The following is a 23,159-nucleotide window of genomic DNA, read 5'->3' as shown; positions in this document are numbered from 1 at the left end:
CTGAAGCTGCTGCAAAATCTGTCCATGAGGAAGAAACAGCTCAGAGGCACTTGGTGGAAGGGGCCTTCTCCCCGGCCCTTATTCGGGTGCTGGGGCCTAAAGGGGGCCCAGTTCCCCTGCGGAAATCTGGGAACCAGAAAGGGTTGAGGGCTAGACACCCCGCCTTTCCAGTCTCCTGGTGGGGCGAGGCGGGGAGAATGGTACAGCGGCCCCGCCAGGGCCAACACGGGGAGAGGGGTCGGTCCAGCGGCTCTGCCTCCCTGGGAAGTGGGGCCGGGCCAAGTCCAACGTGGGGAAGGGGCAGGCCTCCTCTCCCAGCGCCCGTGGGGACCCTCCGCCCGTGTCCGGAGGAGGCCGGCGTCCAGCAGATGCACGCGGGGCGGGGGGGGGGGGGCGGGGGAGAGGCGGGGAGGAGAAAACCCACAACAAAACTTGCGTAGCCGAGCGCACGGCTAGACTTGAATGGAAGGAGCCCGCTCCCGCGGAGCGCAGCGGAGCCGGGGGAGCGCGTTCGGCCGGTGGGGCGCGGCGCGGCGCGGGGACGCCTCAGGTACCGGGCGCGGGCGGCCGGGTGGGCCGAGGGGTAGGGCCGAGCCTGGGCAGCGGACTCGAACTTCCCGCCTGGTGCAGACCGCGCGGGTGGGGCCGCCGCATCTCGCCCTCGGAGCCCTGCACGGAGGGCAGGGCAGGGAGCTCTGTCTCGGGGGTGCGACCCTTCGGCGATCCGGACCAGGCAGGGGCCTTTTCTCCTCTCTGGTCAGAGGCTGGTCCCAGCCCCGGGCCCCTCCCGCTGCGCACATCTGGAAAGAATCTGAGGGCGGATGGGAGGGGGGAGTGGAAAGGACGCGGGCGGGCAGCAGAGAATGTGAGGGGCAGGTGGAACTGAGAGGGGCGTGGACCCCTGTGCCACGGCTAGGGCTCAGCTTCCCTGTGTCTTTCCACGTCACTCATCACAGCTAGTTCACCCTTCGACTTCTTTACAGAGAAACTGAGGCCTAGAGAGGGGCAGAGCTCTGCTCCCCCCCCCCCCCCCGACGCAGGGACAGGTGAGGCGGAGCCCGCGCCTCCACCTTCCGGACCCGCTTGGGGCTCGGCTCCCCAGCCCAGCGCCGCGCACTCGCTGAGCCAGAGCTCTCGGCTGGTGGCCTGGTGTCCGTCACTCGGTCTTCTCGCCTGGCTCCCTGCTGGGACAGCTGGACTGAGGAGGGGGAACACGAAGGCTGGAAGAGGGGTCGACGCCCTCCCGCCAATGCGGCGAAAACTCCAGGTTCTAGGTCCCTGAACCGCCAGCCGGTCGTGGGGCGGAGACGAGATCGCTGCGTTAGAATACCTGATGTGCGGTCAGGTGGAAGAGGAGGTGGCGGCAGTGAGCCGCGGTGGCCCCTGGTGCTGGGGGTAGGAGCAGCTGCAGCCTGAACGTCAGGAGGGGAGCAGGGACATGCAGGGGTACTGCGCCGACAGTCCCGGTCTGGGAGACAAAGGGATGCGAGCCTGGCGCTTGGAGTGCATCTAGGGACTATAGGGGCCCACCTGAGCATTAGTCCTTGGACTTCCGTGGCCAAGGAGAGTGAAGCTGTGGGCCACCCGGCTCCAAGGACACCACTGGTGTGAACCAAGAGAGCCCCTGGGTGGTCTTGTCCCCAATCTACTTTAGCCAAGAGTGCAGGTTAAATGTTAGATTCGCATGACTTTTCATGAGAGCTCGTGGAAGCATACTTTGTCCCTTTAATCTGCATTTTGGGTAGGAGGTTACTAATGGTGGCACCTTTAGGCCTGGTGGAGTCATACATAAGAGCTCTCTGACCATGAACTGCCTGGAACCCTTGATAGCTCCCTACCACCAACACCTTAGCATAGAGGCTGATGTCCTTGGAGGCTTGGACCTTCATCCTGTTTACCCTTCCTTAAGCATGCATCCCTCTTCCTCCATCTCCACACTGTGCCTTATAGCTCGTGCCCTCTGCCCTGCCAAGACTGCTTTTCCTTCTTCTTGTCCACCTGGAGAACTACTATGAAGCTTTCAAGCCTAGCTCAGGCTCTGGGCAGGAGTCAGAGATGCAAATTCTAGTCCTGGTCTTGCGTTTAACATACTAATCTGTAGATGGAGGTAATCAGACCAGAGAGTGATGCAGATCTTTTCCAACTCTGTCGTTTACAAATTCATTTCTTTATTCAGCAAACATTCCCTGAGCACCCACTCCATGTGGGTCATGGGTACTGTGGGAGCCCAGAGGAACTCCCCAACCCAGCCAAAGGGGCAGGAGTGGCTTCCCGGAGCAGGGGTGTTTGAATAAGAGTTTGCTGGGGATGGGCAGCAATGGAGGTCTCTTGTGCTTGAGTTTCCTTGTCTGCAAAATAGGAAGACTAATTCAGTCTTGGGATTTCTACTGGACTCTAAGGTATAGTTGTTTGGGGGCCAGCACAGAGCAGGTGATCAGTGAGTGTTTACTGAATTTGAGTGAAGGAGGAAGGTGGTGCTGAGGATTGAGGATCTGCCTTCCGATTTAAGCATCTTCCTTCCCATTCTTCTTCTTCCTGCTTTAATCCCATACTTTAACCCCTCTGAACAATGAGATTTGGTTGGGGGGGGGGGGGGCAGCAATCCCAGGTACTGCCTTGGTAACTGTAACCCCATGTGTGTATGTCACACTTGCTGAGTGCCAGCATCAGCTGGGCATGTCATTTCATTTAGTCCTCATGAGGTACTCCCATCTCCTAGACTAGTAAACAGAGACTCAGAGCAGTGACGTGACTCATCCAGGCTCAACACTGGACCCTACTGTACTTCTGTCACTAACGCTCTCCACACGAGGAAGAGCTCCCCGCAGACGCAGACCGAGCTGTCCCTCTCAGCCAGTCTTTGCTTTCCCAAAAGTGTGAACTGTTCCTTGCCAGGGGAACTCCTCCCTCCTGGGACTTCCAGAGACAAGGGGTTTGTTCTCTTCTATATTCTTCCACACACAGCTCCCGTATGGAGCTGGGCACATAGAAGGGGCCTTGCAAGCTTATGTTGCTCAACATTCTTAGAATAATAACAAAAATTGAGAGTGATAGGTGAGTGGTGTGGCTAACATCACACAGCAAACCAGGTGGTGGAGCTGGAGCTGCCCAGGATGCCAAAGTCCTGAGGGTATTTGTTCTAGCTAGGACAAGGGGGAATGGCACTTGGGTCCCCACTCTCCACGCCCTGTCTGTTGTCCCTGAATCCAGCTCCCTCCTCAGCCCTGTAGCCCAGCAGCTTCCTGTCTGCCCAGGGCAGCCTGCACCACTGCACAGACTCTGAAAGCTCCACATTGGTCCTTCCATAAGCCTGCCTATGCCACACTCCTCTTCAACAGCTCTCATCTCCCAAAAGATAAGGGTCACTCCCTAACCTGGCATTCAAGTCCCTCCTTTGCCTAGACTTGTGGCCACTGTCCACTTGCATCACTCCCCTTTTTCAACTTCTACCAGATACTCTATGAACTTTTTCGAGGTCATAACATGGGCTCCCTTGCCCCCGGGCCTTTGCACAAGCTGACCCTTGCTTGTATCAGCCTTTCCCTTTTGCCTGATACTCATCCTTCATGGCTAGATGAGGTGTCACTTCTTCTGGGAAGCTTGCTTGGTCCCAGGCAGTACTAGGTCTCCTCTGGATTCCTATGGACTTTAGCTTTCTTTCATCACACCTCTGATGACACTGGGGGTATAATATTCAATTTACACATATGTTCAATAGAAATATAATGTGAAGTATGAAAGCCATTTACATAGAATGTCTAACAGAAATATAGTGTGAGTCACAAATGCAAGCCACATCTGTAATGTAAAATTTTCTAGAAGCCACAGTAAAAGAATAAAATGAAACAGGTAAAATTACTTTTAATAATTTATGTAACTCAATAGATTCAGAATATTATCATGTACTCAAAATAAAAATAAATGAGCTATTTTATGATATCTTTCCTATTAATAAGGTATTTTACATTCTTTTTTTGTCCTAAGTCTTTGAAACCCATGGGCACGATGTTTTATACTACAGCACCTCTCAGTTTAGAGTAGCCGTAGTTCAAGTGCTCAGTAGCCACACGAGGCCACCATGTTGGACAGTGCAGGTGGGAGCTTCTTACAGGCAGGAGCCAACGTGAACGGTCTGTTTAGGTCCTCAGTGCTCAGCTGTGTTTTGTATTAACCACAGCATCGTGGTTAAGACCTGAGCTGGGAGCTCAGCTTTCCCTTTAATAGCTGTGTTACATTGGCCGTTCCTACTGGGCCTCAGGTCCCTCATCTATAAAGTGGTGATGATAACATTTTCAGTATGGCTCATAATGTTAATATAAATTAAATATTTTTACAGATACAGTTGATAGATCTTTACAGACACAAAATTGAAGGAGGAAAAATTGCTGGTCCAATGAGTACACAGGGTATGTGAGGAGGATCCTTCTGCTTGGCCTTCTGCCCTGATTGAATTTGGGGCCTGGGCCTGTGCCCACCTCGTGCTCCCAGAGTCCCATGCTGCAGTGGGGTCAGACAGACTAATGCTGGTGGCTCCGGGGCTGAGGCTGTTGCTTGCTGGGGGATTATAATGTGCTGTAGGAATGATGGCCTGTTTAGGCTGAGGAGTTACTGCCCATTTGGCCAGGGGACAGGGGCAGCAGGGATGTGGTAGGGTGGACATAGTGCCAGGACTCTGTGTGTGCTGGGCTCTCTGGTTGTCTGCCAGGCCAGGGCTGGGTCCTGAGTCTGCTTAGATCTTGAGGACCTACAGGGTCAAGCAAGCCTAGTTGCTGTCCTTCTTTCTCCTCACACCTTTCCAATCTTTTTGGAGAAGGTGGACCTGGGACTGCACCATTAAGCACAGCAGGATCTAGATAAGGCAGGGTAAGAAGTAGGAGGCCCTGGAGCGGGCAGTGGTGTGGTCTGGGATGTGAACAAGGCCCACAGATCAGATATTAGTAGTGGGAACAGCTAACATTTATTGAGCACTTACTGTGTGCAATATGTTCATCCCACTGACTCTCATGATTTTCCCATTAGGACAACCCTGTTACCAGCTCAGGGACAGGTGAGGAAGCTGGGATTTTTAGCGGGTGACAACCCTTGCCCAAAGTCTCATCACTGGTAAGAGCCAGGGCCGAGCTGGCAGCCCTGTCTGTCTGCCTTCTTTTTTTTTTTTCATTTTTTTTCATTTTTCTGAAGCTGGAAACAGGGAGAGACAGTCAGACAGACTCCTGCATGCGCCCGACCGGGACCCACCCGGCACGCCCACCAGGGGCGACGCTCTGCCCACCAGGGGGCGATGCTCTGCCCATCCTGGGCGTCGCCATGTTGCGACCAGAGCCACTCCAGCGCCTGGGGCAGAGGCCACAGAGCCATCCCCAGCGCCAGGGCTATCTTTGCTTCAATGGAGCCCTGGCTGCGGGAGGGGAAGAGAGAGACAGAGAGGGAAAGTGCGGCGGAGGGGTGGAGAAGCAAATGGGCGCTTCTCCTGTGTGCCCTGGCCGGGAATTGAACCCGGGTCCTCCGCACGCTAGGCCGACGCTCTACCGCTGAGCCAACCGGCCAGGGCCTATTTGCCTTCTTAACCAGATGTCAGCATCATGGTCAAGTTTCCAGTTCACCCCACTCTTCCCGGCCCACCATCTCCTCAGACCCTTCTAATGACTCTGTGAGATGTGGTCCTTGGTCTAATGGGAAGAGGAGAGGCTCAGACTGAGGAGCGGTGCCCCCAGGCCGGGACACGTGCTGCCATCAGCCTTAGCTAAGAGGTGCCAGGTGATACATATGATCTGTAAGATGAGGAAGCTGAGGCTCGGTGAGGTCAGGGCTGCTAAATGGTGGATGGGGACTCAAACTGGGGTCTGCGAGACCCCATGGTCAGTGTACACGAGCTACCGCCTGTCACAACTTATCACACCCCAGAGCGGTTTCCTGAGTGAGTCCCTGGAAAGAGAACTCCTGGCACCACTCTGGCCCATGGGCTGCTGGGACAGTGGAACCAGCATCTTGCTCAATGGCCTGAAGTCATCTTCTCTATGTACCCTCCCTGCTGACCCCGGGACCATGCTGGGAGGTGGTCTCCTGCAGGTGGCAGCAGTGGTGTGAACACAGCAGGCCCTGGCGAGGGCAGCTGAGGAGCAAACACCAGAAATGAGACTTGGGAGGTTCTGGGGGCAGCAGCGGCTCCATTCACTGATGCCTACTTTGTGCACGGCTCTGGCCTGGGCCTCCACCCAGACTTACAGCCCTGTAGTGGGAGAAAGACAACCTTCACGTATTCACAACACTACCCAATTCATGCTAAGCCCTGCAGGAACGGAGAGCCCTGGTGCATCTCAGAGTCTTCCCAGGGAACACAATGCTGGAATTGGTTCTTGGAGAATTTGTTGATTGCACAAGAGAGGGGGAGGGCATTCCAGAAGGAATAGGATGTGCGAAGGCCGGGAGGGAGGAACTGGTGAGTAGACCTCTATAACTGGGGCAGGTGGGTGGGGAGGTGGAAGAGAGGAGAAGCCATGTTCTGAAGATCCTAGAATGGTAAGCTGAGGAGCTGGGACACACCCTGCTGGTCTGGCCCACCGTGGCCTGTGGCAGCAGGAGGAGGGACAGGGCCTCCCAGCACTGCCTGTTCGAGAGCTCAGCAAAGCCCAGGCCAAGCCCTGTGGGGCCAGGCCTGGGGAGGGTTGTGGGAGGTTTGGCAGACTTGCCTAAAGACAGGGTTTCACTTCCCCCATCCCTCCAGAGGGCAGCCTGATGGGGTGCATGGGGAGAGGAGGACAGCAGTCATCAGGTCAGATGTGTGCTGAGGATAGGCAGGGGGGCTCTGCCTGGTGCCAGAGGGCCCCAAGAAGACTTCTGTGGGCCCAGTCCCGTGCCTACTGTGCCTCTCAGGGTAAGTCAGCCCTGGTTCCAAGGTGACTCTGACTCAACCCCTCCTGCAGGCACCATGGCCCGGAGCAGGGCGCTCCTGCTCCTGCTGCTATTGCCGCCACAGCTGCAGCTAGGACTGGTGCTCGCGGTGAGGGCCCCTGTGTTTGGCCGAAATGGTGCCCACAGCCTGAGCCCTGAAGAGAATGAATTTGTGGAGGAGGATCCAGTGCTGGTCCTGAGCCCTGAGGAGCCGGGGCCTGGCCCAGTCACTGTTAACTGCCCCCGAGACTGTGCCTGCTCCCAGGAGGGTGTTGTGGACTGCGGTGGCATCGACCTGCAAGAGTTCCCAGGGGACCTGCCTGAACAAACCAACCACCTGTCCCTGCAGGTGAGGCCAGCACTGTACCAATGGTCACTAGGGGCTGTCCCCACACTCACGGCTCCTGTCCCAGAACCCTCACAGTCATAGCTCCTTCCCTGCCCACAACCCCCAGTGCTCCTGGCTCCCCGCCCCAGGCCTGGGTGCTAGGGCAGGTCTGATATTAGGATCTGGCTCCACTCTGGGGTGTCCCTCCTCTGATAGTTGTCCTGGCCACAGAGCACCCTGTTATAACCTGCTTTGTTTCACTGGGAGGAGTCTGGGCTGAGGTCCGTGAGTCAGGGTCTGTCTGATAATGGACACAGACTTGCCCAGCAGCTGACCGTCAGATACCATTACAAGCCAGGAAAACAAGAGCAAAGTGGATCCTGACAGAGTGCTTAGCTCTAGGGGCTCAGGGACAGAGTATTCTCTCCAGCTGAGGTATAGGAAGTGGGACCTGGAGTTCCAGATGGGACTCTGGGAGTGCTGGTGCACCTGATCACGCTTGTGTGGCCCAGTAGCTGTTACATCCTTTTCCAGAGGAGATCATGTTCACTGAAGGAAAGTGACCTGCCCACAGTGACACAGCCCTGTGGGCCTGGGCTGGCAGTGCTGGGAGCCCAAGACCAGGCTAGCCTACAAGGGAGAGAGAAAGGGACAGGTTGACGACAGCACTTATTTTTGGTTCATTTTCTCACTCCTCCATTCATAAAGTATCTCCTGGGTAACCGCTCTCCAACTCTGGTCCAGCGTGGGTTGCTGGGCACAGAGGGAGGACTCGGACATGCCCTGCCCTCGAGGCACTCCCAGCTGGTGGGGAAGCAGAGACCTAAAGGAGTAGAGAGGATGACAGATGGAAGTAGAAGGACGAGGTGTGAGGCCTGGGGCAGCTCTGAATCTAGCTCCCAATCCAACCCATGGAAGGCTTCTGGAAGAGATGACACCAAACCCAGATTTTAAAGCATTCCAAGGGGAGTGGGAAGTGCAAATCCCAGAAAAGGAACCAAAAGTGGTTTCTGGCTTGAGTGTGGGGAGAACGATCTGTCACTAGTGGGATATGCAGGGGAGATGACACTGTCCGTGGACCCATGTATGAGCTCCCAGAATATGGGACACACACATGCCTCTACCACCCAGATCCTGGCGTGGCCCAGAGCCAGCACCCAGGGTCTGTGTACCATGGGGGAGAATCCCGACGGAGGTGCCACACAGAGGGACTGGCTCCTGAGCCTGGGGCTGAGGATGGGTTTGGGCCTCCCTCTCAGTCTGCCTTCTCACTCTCCCCAACTCCCCAGAACAACCAGCTGGAGAAGATCTACCCCGAGGAGCTCTCCCGGCTGCATCAGCTGGAGACTCTGAACCTTCAGAACAACCGCCTGACTTCCCGAGGTGAGGGATCGCCCATGGCCTGGGGCAGGGTCACCAGGCAGGGGATTGAGTGTCTTCAGGGAAAAGGCCCCTCCTGCAGACCCTGGGATGTGGAGAAGAGCAGTCTGGGCTGGGCTGGCGATGGGTCCTGGATATTGCCTAAAAGCCACCCCTGGTGTCCCTGAGACCTGGGAGTTGACTCAGGGAAGAGGCTCCAAAGGCCTTCGTCATAGACTCTTCAGGTCACCTAAGGTCTTTAGAATCAAAGAGTTGTAGAGTCTGCAAATCTTAAAAAGTGATTTTTTTTTTCTGATGATGAAAACAATTTTGATTATAGTAGAAAACTTTAAAATACAGAAAATAAAGAACCCAGTCATAATTCTACCACTTGGAGTTCATCACTATGGACCTTTTGGTATAAATCTTTCCATTTTTAAAAAGCAGCTTTATTGAAGTAAAGCTTGTATGCCATAAGATTTACCCAATTAAAAGGTATAATTTGATGAGTTTTAGTAATTTATACAGTTGTATAACCATCCTCAGAACCCAGTGTAGTCTTTTCCTTTGTGCTTCTCCACCCCTAGCCGACTCTATAGAACAGGCACCACAGCCATGCCCAGTGCACTGCTCCGCTCAGCAGTTAGCGCAGCAGCATTTCTCCTGTTGCTAAGACTCTCCACGGCCAGCATTTGCATGGCAGCAGCAGAGGGTTCCGTAGAGGGACGCTGCACAGTTTATGTAACTGTTCCCTCTCATTAGATAACTGGGTGAGTCCCAGCATCTGGGGTCTGGGAGCCTGGAACTGAGTGTCATGGGCTGACCACAAGACTAGAGAAGGGCTAGGCTGGCTGGGATCTCCCAGGGACAGCTGAGTTCTGACACTAGATGGAGCAAGGGGCAGGCCAGGTGGTGGGGAGGCTCAAAGGTTGACAAGTGCCATGGGGCTGGGTGTGGAGAAGGTCTTTGATCCTCTGGGGCTGCCCCAGGCAAGCACTCCTTCCTTGCAGAGAAAATGTCAGCCTGGGTCCTCTATCATATGGCTGTCCTTAGGGGGACCCGTTCCCACCCAGATGGCCCTGAGCAGGTGAAGGATTAGCCATTCCCTAGTGAGTATTTCCCACCTGGTCGTCTGAGCTTGGGCCTCTGTGAGCAAGGACCTGGGAAGGCCTGTCGGGACTGGCTGGGAAGAGAGCAGAGCCTCACCTGCCTCGGAGAATCCTCCCCAGTTCTGGCGAATGGGGTGGGCTTGGGGAGGGAGGGGGTCGGTGCTGGCGTGCTCCCTGTAGCGTCTCCTTCATCCAGGGCTCTGACCGATGCCTGTCCTTTGAAGGGCTCCCGGAGGAGGCATTTGAGCATCTGACCAACCTCAATTACCTGTACCTGGCCAATAACAAGGTGAGGGTCCGCAGCGGGGAGGAAGTGAGGAAGTGTGCTGCCCACGCCCCTGGTGTCAGTAGCTGCTTTCAGGGAATTTTCACCAGGGCCTCTTCTGGGCTGGCCACCGGGTCCCCAATGCTGCTCAGACATGGCCCAGACCTCATACCTTCAGCCGAGGCATCAGAGTGGTCAGTTAATGAAGACAGATCAAGGCTTACAAGAGTGTAGGGGGCTGAAAGCTCGTCTTCATGGGGTGCGGGCACTTTCTAGGCTTCGTGGAGGAGATAGCATTTAAAAGTCCATAAAGGGTAATAGGATTTCACGCAGGGGTACTGAGGCAGAGGACACTGCAGTAGAAGGGACAGTATGAGAAAAGGCACAACCACATTCAACCTCAAAATATGTGGTGTGCCCCCGAGCTCTGTCCCGGCCCTTCCCCCTGAGCTCTCGCCCTAATGGCCTGGCTCAGTGGCAGTCTCCTGTCCCCCCACTCCTCCCGCTGGAGACTCAAAGACCCTTCCACCTCCTGGGCATCTCCCCTAGATGGCTAATGGAAGTAGGACTGCTCCCTGCCTACAGCCCCGTCCTCTGGCTGTCTTGCCATCTCTGTAAAGGGCATCTCCGACCACATGCAGTATGCTGGTCTGCGCGAAGCTGGAGTGCTTCTCTCACCGCGTCCAGCAGCAATGCAAGCCCCCGCCTCCCGTGCCACTCCCACAGCTGGGCAGTCCTGCCTCCTTGTTTGCTGCCCCTTCTCAGAGCAGCCAGAGTGACCTTTAAAAATCATGCTCTGCTTTCCCCCCACATCTACCATCCCTGCTTACAACCCTCCAGCGGCTTTGCCTTCCCCCCAGAGTGAAAGCCGCACTTCCCCTCCTTCTCTTAACTCATGGCCCCACTCCCTCCCTCTTGCTCCTCTCCATTCCCGAACCTGGCCACCTCACCCTCCTGTGCTGGCTTTGCACCCTTCTGCCCTGGATGCTCTCCTCTCAGTGGTGCTGTCCTTCCATAAATGTCTGTCACCTGTTCCCTGAGCACCCAACCCAGTCTGTCTTCAGCCTGTTTGAATTCCCTGCATAGCAGTGATCATTATCAGATACTTTTATTCCTTGCTTGTGGTCTTCTCCACTAGGACGTAAGCTTGTGTGTGTGTGTTGGGGTGGAGCAGAGGTACTTCTGTCTTGTTGTCCAGTACATGGCCAGTGAGCTCCTGGAACCGTGCCCGGGCTGAACTATTGAATAAATGAAGGGCGGACACTGTGGGCCGTGTCTGGGAGAGTGTGAGTGCTCACTGTGACTGGACAGAGAGCCGGTGTTGGGGACCAGTGAGGGAGAGAACAGAATAGGCAGGGCAGGGGACAGGCCTGGTGGGCTTCGAATGCCAAGTTCAGGGCTGTGGGAGCTGTAGAGGTTCTGATTTTGTGTTAGCAGAGGGAGGAGATGGGTATCTATTTTAGAAAGATGACTGTCGCTGCTGGGAGGAGACAAATGAAGGGGCCTAGGTGAGCAGCAGGCAGTGGGACCCAGAGCCGACCTCATCCCCTCCATTGGTCTTTCTGCTCCAACTCTTCCCTTTCCAGCTGACCTTGGCACCCCGATTCCTGCCAAACACCCTGATCAGTGTGGACTTCGCTGCCAACTATCTCACCAAGATCTATGGGCTGACCTTTGGCCAGAAGCCAAACTTGAGGTCAGAGGTCAGAGGGGGGCCCTGGGCTCAGGCTGGGGAAGGGGGAGGAGCTGAGCAGAGGCTGCTACCCTGAGTGAGGCAGAAAGAACTCAGACAGACCCTGGAGGAGGACCATGTTTGCCGTGCAAGCATGTTGCCCCATGCTCAGGGCCCATGCTCCAAAAGTTGAGACCTAAAGGATGAGGAGGAATCGGTCCAGGAGGCAAGAAGGAGGGTGATATCAGTGGAATTGTGGGAGCTGGGTGAGGGTGCTTTCCTCCTTCCTCAGCCGGGCCTGGGAGAAAAGCATCTTCCAACAGGCAGAGCCGGGCCTCGCTGAGAGCTGCTTTGGGAGGAGTGAGCAGGGCGGGTGGTACTGGTGGGGCTGGCCACTCCTGGTGCTGCTTCTGAACCTGAATCTATCCCCTCGCTCGATTCTCTCCACCCCCTGAGGAGCCAGGGTCGTGGTGCATGGTTCCATCCCACAGAGAGAAGGCTGAGGCCCAAGAGAGGCACACAGCAAGAATGAACTATATCTTCTATGTATTTCTTTTGTTCCTGGTCTTCTGGTCCTCTAGTATGTTAGTTCCATGAGGGCAGGTCTTGTTGGTTGTTTCCACTGGTACATCTTCAGAGTCTAGAATATTCCTGGCATGTAGGGGCATTCACTGTATACTTGTTGAATGAATGAGGCATCACCTCTTCTGAGCCAGGCCCTGTGCTGGGCATCAGGGACAAAGGTGTCAGGAACACTTCCATCTTTAGAAGGCCCCATGGAACTCAGAGCCAGCTGTGAGGGATTGACAGGCAGGGGCTCCAGGGCTGTGACAGTTGGAGAACAATGGAGAACCTTGAAGGGTATGGAGCAGCATGGTCTGGGGGTCAGGAAATCCTATTTCTGCCTCTAACGTGTTGGGTAAGCTTTGGTGGGTCCTTGGTTCCCTCAGCTGTATAGGGAGACTACATTAGGTAGAGTCTGAGGTTCCTCAGATGGGAAGAGGGTGCCCTAGGCCCCAGGCCCAACCTGAGCATGGTTGGGAGGCTCACCAGGTGAGCAAGCACTGGGAGCCAGGATGAGCCCAGCAGGGTGAGGACCTGCACCTTGCCCCCCAGGTCTGTGTACCTGCACAACAACAAGCTGGCGGATGCCGGGCTGCCGGACAACATGTTCAACGGCTCCAGCAATGTCGAGATCCTTATTCTGTCCAGCAACTTTCTGCGCCACGTGCCCAAACACCTGCCGCCCGCCCTCTACAAACTGCACCTTAAGGTAGGAGGGAGAGGGCTGATGGGGCACCCCCGCAGCAAGGACGCACAGCAGGGGAAGAGCCCAGGCCCACATAGTCACAATGGCAAGGCTTAGCCACATGCCAGAGTCTTGGGGACATGCCAGAGGGCACGGCATCCACTACAGAGAAGCAGGCGGAAGCCTGGGCACCTGGCTGTCAGCCTCGCATCCAGAGTGCTCCAGGCCCAGGCCTGCTTCTCATGGCTCATGGCTCCTTCACACCCCTCTCCATAGCCCTCTCCAGGGCTCTGCCCTTACCCCTTGGCTGTCTCTCATGCTCCCCTTCCCACTGCCCCCCCTCCCCCAGAGCAACAAGCTGGAGAAGATCCCACCAGGTGCCTTCAGTGAACTGACTAACCTGCGGGAACTGTACCTGCAGAACAACTACCTGACAGATGAGGGCCTGGACAACGAGACCTTCTGGTAAGCCCCTGCCTGGGCCCTCAGGAGGGCCAGGCACCGGGGAGACTCCTCCCAGGGCCCACTCGGCCAGGCCTGCACACACATCTCTCACCCACGTGCTCTGGCCAGCTTCCCTGGAGAAGGAACTTTGAGGCCTGTGCCTCTGCCGACATTTCTGTCCCCAAGAACAAGTGATATGTATGGGTAAGGCCCGCCAAAACTCCAGTGAGGCAGGGAAGTGGTTGCAGAGGCTGGCTTCTTGGTACAAAATAGAAACTCATACATTCTTGTTGAAGACAAATATATTTTCATTTTTTTAGGGCACAGAGTAGCCAAAAAAGGTCTTAAACAATTGGTCTTCAAATAAACCCCCATGACCTGACTAGGCGGTGGCGCAGTGGATACAGCATTGGACTGGGATGCGGAGGACCCAGGTTCAAGACCCCAAAGTCACCAGCTTCAGCGCGGGCTCATCTGGTTTGAGCAAGGCTCACCAGCTTGAGCCCAAGGTTGCTGGCTTGAGCAAGGGGTCACTCAGTCCGCTGTAGCCCCCCAGTCAAGGCACATATGAGAAAGCAATCAATGAACAACTAAAGTGCCGCAACAAAGAATTGATGCTTCTCATCTCTCCCTTCCTATCTGTCTATCCCCATCTCTGGATCTCTCCGTCTCTGTCACAAAAAAAGCCCCACAAAACAAACAAAAAACCCTATGTGTCAGAAACCATGCTAGAGCCTTTCTACACCAATGTCATTGACTAACCCAATGAGAGGCTTGGAGAGGATTGAGGTCCCCCAGCAAGTGGCAGAGCTGGGATGAATTAGAGGCAGTTTCCCTGCCTCCTCCCTTGGGAAAATGGTGGAAACAAGAGAGTGGGCTCCTGCTATGTGGCTCCTGCCAATTTTCCTAATTACCCCCTTCCCAGGAAGCTCTCCAGCCTGGAGTACTTGGATCTGTCCAGCAACAACCTGTCGAGGGTCCCCGCAGGGCTGCCACGCAGCCTGGTGCTGCTGCATCTGGAGAAAAACGCCATCCGGAGTGTGGACGCGGATGTGCTGACCCCCATCCGCAGCCTTGAGTACCTGCTGCTGCACAGCAACCAGCTGCGCGCGCATGGCATCCACCCGCGGGCCTTCCAGGGCCTCAAGCGGCTGCACACCGTGCACCTGTACAACAACGCGCTGGAGCGCGTGCCCAGCGGCCTGCCCCGCCGTGTGCGCACCCTCATGATCCTGCACAACCAGATCACGGGCATCGGGCGCGACGACTTTGCCACCACCTACTTCCTGGAGGAGCTGAACCTCAGCTACAACCGCATCACCAGCCCGCAGGTGCACCGCGACGCCTTCCGCAAGCTGCGCCTGCTGCGCTCACTGGACCTATCTGGCAACCGGCTGCACACACTGCCGCCTGGGCTGCCCCGCAACGTGCACGTGTTGAAGGTCAAGCGCAATGAGCTGGCCGCCCTGGCACGCGGGGCGCTGGCCGGCATGGCTCAGCTGCGTGAGCTCTACCTCACCGGCAACCGGCTGCGCAGCCGGGCCCTGGGCCCCCGCGCCTGGGCTGATCTCGCTCATCTGCAGGTAAAGGAGAGGACAGGAGGCTGAACCATGAGGGAGATACCCACTGGGGAGGTCAGACCTTAGGGTAAGGGGGCTGAGCCATGCAGAGGGTATGGCTGGCGTGCCGGTACTGAGTGAAGGGCAGAGTACAGCTGGTATGGCCTGGCAGAACTCACTACTTGCAGGTACAGGCTTGAGAAGGGCTGTGGGGTAAGGTGAGGTTGTGGCTACAGCTCATGGTTCAAGAGGACTGGGGCAGGGGCAGTTGAGGTGGCAGGGGAGTCAAACTCATCCACCCACGGGCACAGGAATATGTGCCTAGAGAAGGCTGGGCATGGGGAAGGGTGGCAGCAAGACCTGTGAGGTGGTCTGTAGAGGGTTAGGGGAGTCTGCTTGAGGTGTTCTGGGCGGTGGATATGGCTGCTGTGGCCATGATCAGAGTCAGGCAGAATGTCTGGCTATAGAATTGAGCTTCTTATAATGAAACCTTCTAATGCAATGAAGGGTGGAAGGGGAGCTTCATTTGAGAAACCGGGGAGGCAGGACCAAGGTGCTGCCAGGCCCACCAAGGAGTTTGGGGGCTTGTGCCATGCTGTCTTCTGTGCCCCAGATGTCCTCAGGGCTTCCTCCTCTGTCTTTCTTAAGGATCTGCTTAAATGTCACCTCCTTGAGAGGTCTTCCCTAACCGCCTACCACCTTCCTCCCCTTTGTTTTTCTTCATAATCCTCATCTCTCTCTGGTATTAGGTCAGCTATTTGCTTGTTTGTTGCCTACTCTTTCCTCTAGAATAAGGGCAGGCATTTTTTATTTTTATTTTTTAATTTTTTTGTATTTTTCTGGAGTTAGAAGCTGGGATACAATCAGGCAGACTCCCACATGTATCTACCTGGCATGCCCACCAGGGTGCAATGCTCTGTCCATCCTGGGCGTTGCTTCATTGCTGCTGGAGTCATTCTAGTGCCTGAGGCGGAGACCATGGAGCTGTCCTCAGTGCCCGGGCCAACTTTGCTCCAATGGATCCTTGGCTGCAGGAGGGGAAGAGAGAGATAGAGAGGAAGGAGAGGGGAAAGGGTGGAGAAGCAGATGGGAACTTCTCCTGTGTGTCCTGGCTGGGAATCAAACCCTGGACTTCCACACACCAGGCCGACACTCTACTGCTGAGCCAACCAGCCAGGCCAGGGCAGGCATTTTAATCTGTTTTGTTCACTGCTGGACCCAGAGCTCTGGCCTGGTAGGCTCATAGTCAGAGGCAGATTCCATGGCGGGCATACCGGGTGTGCGCCCTGGGCCCTGACTTCTGAAGGGTCCCGCAAAACCTGAACTTTACACTTTTTTCTAATGACAAGGGGCTCAATATTTTCTTCTGCAGGGCCCAGGGCTTCAACTGACCTTAATCTGCCTCTGCTCATCGTCCATGCTTGTTGGGGGAGCTGTCAGGATAGGGATGTCTGAGTGGGGGGCAAGGAGGTGAGGCAGAGCCTTGCAAATGGAGCAGGCTGGGAATTAGAGGAGGCAGCTGGTTCTGCTGGAGCAGCATTAGCCAGATCTCTCCTCACCCAGACTGCCATGCTGATTACCAGCCACCAGGATCCAGCCATCTGTGCCAATCAATTCCTCTTAGGAACCCTGATCTTAAGGATCCCAAACCCCGTTGCCTCCTCCTTCACACCTGCTCCTCCTGCTGCATTTTCTAACTCACTGAAGGAGGCCACATCCTCCCTGGTGCCCCTGGCGGAACCTGGAAGCTGCCCTTGACATCCCCTGTTCACACCGTCTGCCTGCAATGCCCCTGTTACTGTCCTCTGCCAGTTCTGCCATCACTTCTCAGTCTGTCCACTTCTCTCCATCCGGCTGCCCACATCCCTAGCCAATTTGCTCTCATTTTTTGCCTATATTCAACCTTCCTAGGAACTTTCTACTCCTGTATTCCATATGTAATCAGGGTATCTTGGTAAACGTAAGGTCAGCTAACACTCCTGCCCAGAACCCTTCTGTGGGTCCCCACTGCCCTTAGAAACTAGATCAGAATCCTTGCCATGGCCTTCAAAGCCTGCTCTGCCCCTGTTCTCAGCCGAGTAGCTTCTCTTCCCAGGTGCTCTGGGCTTGGCTCGTACAGGGGAAGAGAGTTCTCTTGGCTCTGCTGAGAGCACCATTTCCGCCCTGCTGACACCTACTCACTCATTCATTCCACAAGCTGGTTTCGAGCCCCCACCATGTGCAGACACAGTTCCAGAGCTGAGGATCCAGCAGGGAATAAGACAGATGGAGGATCACTACCCTCCTGGAGTCCTTGATATACCTAGGACACAGATTTCACTTCCTCAGGAAGCCACCAATGATGGGCAGGTTAAATACCTCGCTGGGCCTGGATGAATTCAGTCAGGGATGGAGTGTCTGTTGAGGGGATTCTTCCCCTCACTGTTGGATCTTCCTACGAGCAGCAGCTGTTCCCACTACCTCAGGGCACCTACCTGTGCTAGCTGCTGTCAGTGCCCCCAACCTGAGGCTGAGTCAGCCTCCTCCCCCAGCCCCCCTTATCATGGCCCCCTTCTCCTGCTGTCATTGTCAGAGTCCGCATCCTCCTGCCAGTCTAGCTTCCTGAGGCTGGAGGCAGTGTCTCGGTAGATTCCATGTCCCCAGCACCCGTGGGCACAGAGGATATATATGGAATGAATGAGAAAGTGCTGGAGCTGTGTGAAGGGAACAGTGGGGAGCAGGGAGCCCTGTGCATAGTGGAAGTGTCAGGGAGGCTCCCTATGGTGCATGAAGCTCGTGCTCCTCTTGAATGTTGACTCTTTTCTTTTTTCCTGGGTTCCTGCTTTCTGGACTATAGGCATGTGGTGACCGTGAGACTGACCAGCCTAAAGACATTGTCAGCCTTGCATTCTCGCTCCTGATCCCTGCCCATATGGCCCCCAAGGTCCACAGTGAGCAGCCCCACTCATGTGGCCCCCAACACCACCGTTCTCTGAGATTCAAGACTGGAGGATTCCTGGCCCCTGCCTTCTGGGGCCTTCAGTTTGATGAGGGTGTCTTGTGTTAATGTGGAAGGACTGTGATGTCCTGGCTCTGAATCCATGTGGGAAGGCAGAAGGAGCTGTATGAACAAGGGTTTGGAGTCAGGTGCACTACTCAATAGCCTTGTATAGGCTATTTGGCTTTGGACAGATCTTTTAACCTCTTTGAGCCTCTGTTTCCCCATCTGGAAAATGTTAATATTGATAGTTATAGATCCCACCTCATAAGGTTATGGTGAGATTTGGGTATGCTGTGGGGGATTATTGGGGGGCCTTTGCAAGTTGTTAAGTGCTTTTACTTCTCTGGTCACCCTGCAGCTGCTGGACATCGCCGGGAACCAGTTGACGGAGATCCCTGAGGGGCTTCCTGAGTCGCTGGAGTATCTGTACCTGCAGAACAACAAGATTAGCACCGTGCCCGCCAATGCCTTTGACTCAACACCCAACCTCAAGGGAATCTTTCTCAGGTAGGAGGTCCCCTGGGGCCCACCCTGGCTCTAGCAGGATAGCCAAGGCACATGGGCACAGCCTGCAGGTAGAGGTCACTGCTCAGAGCCAAGTGGTGCACATGGGCATTATTGATGTTCCTGTGGCAAGAAAGGATCTTGAGAGCATCTTCCCAATCTAAAGCTGGGAAAACTGAGGTCCAGAGAACATAGGTGAAGCTGCATCCACAGCTGGCCAGGCTGTGCCTGGGCCTTAGACCCAGGACAGCGGGTGTTCAGGTTCTCACTGCACTCTGGGGGTTCAGCATGATACTGGGGACCCAGCTCCCCAAGGATATGAGGAGTTTTTATACAGCAGAGCCAGGACGGTTCTTCCCAACATCCCCACCTTTGACCCCCTCCAATCAGAGAGAAGGAGATGCATTAGACAATGGCGTTCCCAGGGGCTTTGTGGCTCAGATGAGTGACGTTGGGGTGGAGTGTGACTACTGCTCTGGCTCCTACGGGAGACTGAGGCAGGGGGAGATCAGAGCCCACCTTCTTACCTTCCCACAGCCTGTGTGTCCCTGGTCCAGCATGGCTCTGGCCTTGCCTGTGTGCCACCTCACACCAGGCACTGGGTGACCCAGGCTGGCAGCCCAGGAGTCTCAGGCCTCAGGGTTAATTCCAGAGGGCAGGAGAGAGGAGCTTCCCATGTCTGCCACTCCCAAATCGTAGTGAGACCTTATCCACAAGCCTTTCCCTCACTTTGTGGATGAGTGGCCCGGGTCAGCCCCTGTCCCTCCAAGCTGTAGCCACACTGGACAGCTTGGACTCCCCTTGATACATAGTACATCCCAGTCCCCAGCCTTTTGTGTTTGCTTTGCCATCTTCCTAAAGGGTCAGCTCCTTGCCCTTTACCTTCTGAGGTGGGGGTAAGTGTGGGGACTCCGCAGGTGGGGCTCCTAGCACTGACCCCACGCGGGTGGCCGGACAGGTTTAACAAGCTGGCCGTGGGCTCTGTGGTGGAAAGCGCCTTCCGGAGGCTGAAGCACCTGCAGGTCCTGGACATAGAAGGCAACTTTGAGTTTGGTGACGTTTCCAAGGACCGGGGCCAGTTGGAGGAGGAAGAGGAAGAAGATGAGGAGGACGAAGAGGACGAGGAGGAAGAGGAAAGGCGATAGTGACTAGGTGGAACAGATCTGACATAGGTGGGTGGACTGTGTGGGGGCACACTCACCTCTCCTTGCCAGTTTCCCGCCCCTAACCCAATCTAGGGTCTTTGTGTCCATTCTCCACCCTCTGCCCCCTGCTTCAGCATTCATTTTGTAAACCTATAAGAGCATTTGGTGTGCGTCAGGCCCTGGGTGGAGGCTGGATACAATAGCAAGCCCATGGGAGGCTGGCTTGTGCCGGGGGATTCTCTGCAGGGTGATGGGTGCCCTGACAGGTCACAGGGCCTGGGGCAGTGGAAGCAGGGAGTGGATGTGGGGGCACAGGCAGAGGCCACTGCTGTAACCCAAGCCAGAGATACGGGGCAGGAGGTGAGGATGCAGACAAGCGGATGGGCCTGAAAGGAATCAGGGGAGGCAGACTGGAGTAGTCCTTCTGACACGGGGTGAGGGAGAGACAAGGCGCAGGTTCGAGCTTGGAATTCAGGGTGAATGAGAGGAAAAACAGGTTTGTTTAGGGGAATTCTGAATTTGGGGGCCCCAAAGGCACTAGGGGAGTTGCCCAGGGACCGGTTGGATATATGGGTCTGGGGTTCAGCAGTGAGGTCTGCGATGGAGGTGGGGCTGCAGGCATCCTGGCCGGAAGCAGTCACTGAGGCTGCGGGAGGCTGCGGGAGGCTGCAGGAGGCTGCAGGAGCTCACCCAGGGGGGTGAGGACCGCCAGGGGAGGGGAACCTGCAGAGGGGCCGGAAGGAGCAGCTAGGGAAGGAGGTAGGAAAGCTACAGACAGCCCAGACAGAGGGTGCTTACACATACATGTAACACAAGCACCCAGATGTGTACACAGTGCACCGACACACGTACTCATGCTCACACACACATTTCAAAACATGCATACTCACCCACAAAGCACACATTTGTGGGACACACACGGCACATATGTATACACATTTATAGAAGTAGAACATGTGCACACATGTGTCCCCGTGCACACTGGCCCTTATGTGCATGCATGTGTACACATATTTATATACACGCACGCTACGTTTACATACATGTTATGCATATGTGCGCAGTGGGGAGAATCAGCTGTGTCAGTGCTGCTGGGGCTGGTGGAGCCGAGCACCGCCAAGGGCCCACTGCGTTTATCCACAAGACAGTTACCCATGACCTTGTGGGGAGCACCCTCAGGGCAATGGGATGGAAAGGAGTGGATCCAGGGAGTGTAGACAACTCTGTCAAGAAGTGTGGCTGTGACGAGATGCGAGAGGGTGGTAGTGGGCAGGTGTGAGAAAGTCAGGCAGGGCCCAGTTCATGTTGGGTGTTTTTAAGAAATGGAGCTGATCTGAATGCTGATGGCACGGCCCGTATGGAGGGAGGAGTTGAAGATATAAGAGCAGAGAGCAGGGTGGTGTGGTGATTCCTGTGGAAACAGTAGGAGGGACTGGCTCTTGTAGGAGGGTCAGTGCCTCTTCCACTGTGGCAGGAGGGACAGAAGACTGAGTAGCTGCAGTCATAAATTAGTGACTTGGTGGCTGGACATAAAGTCACATCAGCCAGATGCCTTCAGTGCTGTGGTTTCTCTGTGCAGCTGGAGGTGCTCAACAGAAGGGAGAGGGGTGGGGAGGTGGGGGGGTGAAGATGGATCATTGGATCCATCCATGGCTGGGTTTTTGGCCTGGTGCATGAGACAGGAGGGCAAGGAACAAGGAAATTGAGTGTATTGGCAAGAGACTGTTGGCAGTGGTGGATCCGGGGGTTAGGCTGGGAGAGGAAGGAGGCGCAGACAGAAGGGATCGGTAGGCAGGGCTGCTGGAGAGGGATGCTGGAGAGCGGCATGGTGATGTGGGCGAGCAGCCAGGTAGGCAGGTTTGGTAAGAGGGATATCAGGGTGAGCCAAGCTGGGGGTCACAGGGTCAGGGGGCAGTGGTGGGAGGCCACTGGGGTGTTAGGAAGTTGAGTTGAAGTAGGGCGGGGTGAGCCTGAGAGGTGTGAGGACCCTGTGGGTGGGTGGCAGAGTGGGGAGAGGAACGCCTCAGGGCAGCTGTGTGAGTGGGAGGGCAGGCCCAGGGGCAGCGCCCAGGAATCATTACCCTTTACAGCAGGGGTCCAGGGCTGTGAAGGCGAGCCACCTCTCTCCATGGAGGCAGGGGTCAGCAACAGGGCGCGACTGGCCATTCAGTGAGGATGCCAGGGACCTCACAAGGGGGGCTGTGGAGTCCTGGGATGGGAGTCCAAGGGGATGTCCTTCTGGAGGACATTGGCCATGGTCAGGTCAGTTGAGTGGAGCCCTGGGTGAGGCCCCAAGAGTGTACAGTGGGACCCAAAGTCCCTCTAGCCCATACACCAAGCCTGGCCACGGCAACAGGATCACCTCCCAGCAGGTGCCCACTGGCTCTGGGCTCCTGGGGGCAATGCCCCTCCTGCCTGCAGTAACCTGGTCCTCCCACACCATCAAGTGGGATCTGCAGCTCCGATCTACCTCCACCGGCACGTTGTGGATGGTGGGTCTGCTCTGGCCTCCCTGACTCTCCCACATGTTCTGCAGGATGATGGACATCTGGACTCCGTTCTGCAGCACGTGTCCGCGCCTTGTGAGGCCCAACTCTGCCACTCCAGACACACCCAGCACTGCGCCCCCTCCCCAACACAAGCTGAGCACTGTCTTCCTATCCCCACCACTTTCTGTAGTTTGGTCCACAGCCAGACACACAGGTGCCATGAGACACCGCCACACAGACACCTGCACATCGCCTTCCAGAGGCTCCCACTCTGCCCCACACCCACCACCGCCATCGCTCCCTCGGAACCATGCAGACCCCGGGAAGGGTCTGACCCCACCCTGGCATGCATGGGCTCCCACTTCTCCCACTTCGTCCTCCATGCACACACACACACACACACACACACGCACGCACATGAGTGAGCGCGTGCATACACACACACACACACACACACGAGTCATGTGCAAACAGCCCTCTTTGGCCTGTGCCACCAAGAACTCTTGCCCCAGCCAGAAGTGGCCAGAATGGCTTGCTGTCTGCCTATTCATCTGTCCGTCCATCCTCTGGAGAAGACACAGAGTTATCTCCGAACTCTCTGCGGCCAGGTGCCTGCTGCCCTCTGGGACTCACAAAAGCTGGCTTTTGTTCCTTTTCCTTTCCTGTGGGGACAGGAACCTCAGGACTGCTGCCCTGGGCCCACCTGCCCTGTGTCCCCGCTGCTGGGGAAGTCACTCCCTGCCATGTCCTGGCTGGCTACAGGCACGTCTTGAATGGGCAAGGTCAGAGGGAAATTCTCCTGGGAGGACTTCCAGGGGCCTTGGGCAGGGGTGAGATGGAGGGTGTGGGGCTGGGCTGATCAGGAGGAAGGGCCCGGCCCCAATGATGAGACCCCATTTTTTTCTTTGGGCCTACAGGGAGTTCTGGATGCCTTTTTAATTTGTTTTCTTTTTCTTTTTTTTAAAGAAAAGAATGATAAAAACTTCAAAGCTGATTTTTCTTATTATAGAAAAACTAATATAAAAGCATTAGCCCTGTCTGGCAGCCCGTGGCCGTGTCTGTGTGCGCTTCCTGCCATGTGCTGAGCTGGCACAAGCATCTCAGCACCTGTCGAGACCAGCAGGGTTCAGCGCAAAGTTCAGTTTTGGGGGTCTGTGAAGCAGCG

The 23,159-nt window shown here is 55.8% G+C and overlaps 1 protein-coding gene across 2 annotated transcripts; it reads left to right on the top strand.

Annotated features, from left to right (window-relative positions):
- Window positions 1-415: 415 nt before the first annotated feature.
- On the top strand, window positions 416-23,025 carry PODN (podocan). Of its 2 annotated transcripts, none has more exons than XM_066269166.1 (11): window positions 416-550; window positions 6,924-7,240; window positions 8,509-8,602; window positions 9,912-9,976; window positions 11,539-11,648; window positions 12,741-12,897; window positions 13,223-13,338; window positions 14,243-14,900; window positions 18,215-18,363; window positions 19,319-19,532; window positions 22,042-23,025. In XM_066269166.1, the coding sequence occupies exons 1-10, from the start codon at window positions 463-465 to the stop codon at window positions 19,503-19,505; spliced, it is 1,941 nt and encodes a 646-aa protein (XP_066125263.1). In that variant the 5' UTR covers window positions 416-462; the 3' UTR covers window positions 19,506-19,532; window positions 22,042-23,025. The 2 variants fall into 2 exon arrangements, with proteins under 2 accessions (XP_066125263.1, XP_066125265.1); XM_066269168.1 differs by lacking the exon at window positions 416-550 and adding an exon at window positions 6,484-6,519.
- The last annotated feature ends 134 nt before the right edge of the window (window positions 23,026-23,159 follow it).

Source organism: Saccopteryx bilineata, chromosome 3 (assembly GCF_036850765.1).
Source record: "Saccopteryx bilineata isolate mSacBil1 chromosome 3, mSacBil1_pri_phased_curated, whole genome shotgun sequence".
NCBI classification, from domain to species: domain Eukaryota; kingdom Metazoa; phylum Chordata; class Mammalia; order Chiroptera; family Emballonuridae; genus Saccopteryx; species Saccopteryx bilineata.
The sequence above is the reverse complement of the archived record's forward strand: the minus strand, read 5'-3'. Positions and strand labels throughout refer to the sequence as shown.